At 51.5% G+C, this 3,012-nt stretch overlaps 1 protein-coding gene across 1 annotated transcript in view; it reads right to left on the bottom strand.

Annotated features, from left to right (window-relative positions):
* Window positions 1–3,012, bottom strand: part of MAN1C1 (mannosidase alpha class 1C member 1) — a 61,442-nt gene that overhangs the window by 2,254 nt on the left and 56,176 nt on the right. The window contains exons 9-11 of the mRNA XM_027905555.1: window positions 2,163–2,278; window positions 1,743–1,962; window positions 81–253 (exon numbers count right to left, since the gene is read on the bottom strand). Coding sequence (XP_027761356.1) covers window positions 81–253; window positions 1,743–1,962; window positions 2,163–2,278 — 509 coding nt within the window. The remainder of the gene's footprint in view (window positions 1–80; window positions 254–1,742; window positions 1,963–2,162; window positions 2,279–3,012) is intronic.

Below are 3,012 nucleotides of genomic sequence, written 5' to 3' on the forward strand. Positions count from 1 at the left end.
AATTTACCAAAAGAGAGAGATTTTTTGCAGGAACCTGGCAACCTGTAAGAAAGTCATTACCGAAACACCTTCAGGCTTACCTTGACCACCTCCCAGCCCCACTGCCTGTACTTGGGGTCGTGGGTGAGCCTCCACAGGTACATGTAGCTCTCCACCACCTCGGGCCGCAGGATGTAGTAGCGCTCGCTCAGCCTGGTGGCCATGGCTTCACTCCCGGCGTCGAAGCGAAAGGCTTCGGGGCCCAGTTTGGTGTCTGCCCCAAATCACACACATGCAGGAGGAGAAAACAAGTCAAGGGACCATCCAGGTGCCTTTTAGGTTGCTCAGGGCTGCCAGCATTGAGCTAAGGCTTGGGTGAGCCTTTTCTCGTGGTTCGGTCGCAGCCTCTTGGGAAAGGAGCTGAGGGGATGATGGGGAAGCTCGACCAACTTCACTGGGGCTTTATAAAGAAAACATGAAGAGCACCTTGATCTTTCTGAGTGTCCCTTACACAAGAGGGATGCTCAGATCTCTTGCAGGCATTAACTAGCACCCAGATCCCTATTTACAACACCTGTTTGAAAACAGGGACACTGCAGAGGTTGCTCATGAGGTTGCCCAGAGAAGCTGCGGCTGCCTCATCCCTGGAGAAGTGTCCAAGGCCAGGTTGGACGGGGCTTAGAGCAACCTGGGCTAGTGGAAGGTGTCCCTGCCCGTGACAGGGGGTGGAACAGGATAACATTCACAGACAATTCTGAGCCTGATGAAATGCCAGCACTGAAACAGTGTGGGCAGCTTTGCTGCTGTCCTTTCTGAGCTGATGGATGTTGCTGAAGGTGAAAATTGGCTCCAGGCACTCACAACCAGAGGGGCTGTTAGTTCATGTGGCTTGTTTTAGCTCTGTAAGTGTTGGGGGAGGAGTTATTTCCAAACATAATTTCTAGTCAGCTGGAAGTTTACTGGGCAGACGTGCTGGACACCAACTGCCAATATGGGCTTGGGGATGTGGGGAAGGCGTGAAACAATCTTTGCAAACAGTTAGTGGAGACAGACTTGTGCCTGACAAGGTCCTGGAAAGCTGCCTCGTTGCCTGCAGCCTCCCAGGAGCTGCAGAGATGCCTACAAAGAAAGGAGTGGTGTCCAAAACAGCTCCTGCAGGCAGAGAACTGACCCAGTCCTTCATTCATCACCAGTTCCTGCTCTCCCAGAGTGCTGATAAGCACTCGGTGATGATACAAATTTTACTGAACTTGTGAAATGAAAAGACTCACTCAGCCTCTGCTCAGACAGCTGGGAAAGGCTGAGCAACTTCATTTTTTTGGTTTCTACCAGCAGCTGCAGGTCTCCAACACTCCCCTGTTGGGCTTCTCAGCTGCTCTGCTCCATACAGTGGCATGCTTTGCAATTAATCTCTGTTAATCTTCCCTTCTTGTCTACAGAGGGATGCGAAAGGACAGACTCAAACTACGGTCCTGTTGGGAGAAGGCTGGTTCTGTGACTGGGAGGCAGGACTAGGATTCAGCCCTGGGTTCTTTTCCCAGCTCTGCCACAGGAGCTGTGACATCTGCCTGCCCCTCTGCTCCAGCTGCCTGCTGTGCAAAACATATCGCTGCCTCCTCTAGATACCCCACAAAAGCCACGTGAAAAATCACACACAGGGGACGCAGATGCTGCTGAAGCACGAAATACCCCCCTGCAAACCTCTGCCACACAGCCCTGAGCCTCCTGAGGCCGGGGGTGATCCCTCCCTGACACGGATTTACCTGAGCGCGCGTAGGACTCGTGACAGGTGTTTGTTATTTCTGCAGCCAGGTCCATGTGTCTCTGCCTCCTCTCCTCCCCAGCCCCTTCAGCTCCAAGCGCAATCATGCCCCCGGAGAAACAAGCCAAGTGGCCCATTTTGTGGTCCAAGATGCCTCCCCTCCATTCAGCGATGTAGGTCAGTCCTCCAGCAGACTTTTTGACCAAATGCTTTTCTATTGCCTGAAGGGACAAAAATCGGGGCTTCAGGACACTCTAGTGGGCAGTAAGTAAAACTAAACTCACTAAGTATTTCAAGACTCAGCAGTGAATGCCAAGGAAACCCAAAGGCCCAAGACATTCTGGAGATCTGAAACCTTCTTGTGAAAAACATCCCCCCCCCAAAAAAAATTAACAAAACAGAGCAGCAACCTGCTCCTTACCTCGAGTGCATCGTCGTACATCTTCTTAGCTTCCAAGTCTTTCTTGTCTGACATCAGCCAAGATTTGATGAGATATTCATAAAAGCTGTCCCCAAGCCCCCCAATGGAGACGTGGTCTGTAGTGGGAAAGCCAGAAAAGAACCTCAGGTTCACGACACACAGCGAGCAGTTGCTTTACAAAGGGGAAACAACCACGTCCTATTTAATGCCCTTGTTCTCTCCTTCCTCTTCCCAGTTTTCCTGGGGAGAGCTCGCAGCGTTTCTTTTTCAAAGGGGAAGAAAGGTGGAAAGTGCAATCAGAAGAAAAATGTCCTGTCATTTTACAGGGCATTAATATCCCTCACCAAAAGCATTCAGAGGTCTTATTTTACAAGTTATTTATACTGCAACCTGAAGATGCTTCCTGTTTATGAAGTGATCATCATAAATCCCACCCTCATAAACCGAGAGCAGTGTAGTGTGTGTGGGGGGGGTGTTTGATAGATCTCCATGTATATGAAGCCCCTGGGAGCTGTCTCCCTGCCTCAGGAAAAGGGAGAATGTGTGTCCTATCCCACAGAGCTGCCAGCAAGGGGCTGCTGGAGGGACTCCTCCGTGGTGCCATTTGTATTCGGGCTCACGGTGGGACGCCGTGCCCTGGGGAAGGCTGGGGTGGCTGGTGGTATTAAAATGATAAAGTCAGGTACAAGGATGTGCACTGAATATTTCCCTCTGCAGAAATCAGATTTCCAAGGCTATCTGCTCAGAGAACACCCTGCCCTGAGCTGACGGGGGGAGATGCTGAAGGATTGCAGTGTGAAATGGGCACGACAGCTTGCAGGTTTCTGCCCCGGGGGGGGGGGGGGGGGGG

The sequence above is a fragment of the Empidonax traillii genome, unplaced genomic scaffold (genome assembly GCF_003031625.1).
Source record: "Empidonax traillii isolate 1590-97213 ecotype Southwest subspecies unplaced genomic scaffold, ASM303162v1 scaffold1166:size242162, whole genome shotgun sequence".
In the NCBI taxonomy this organism is placed as follows: domain Eukaryota; kingdom Metazoa; phylum Chordata; class Aves; order Passeriformes; family Tyrannidae; genus Empidonax; species Empidonax traillii.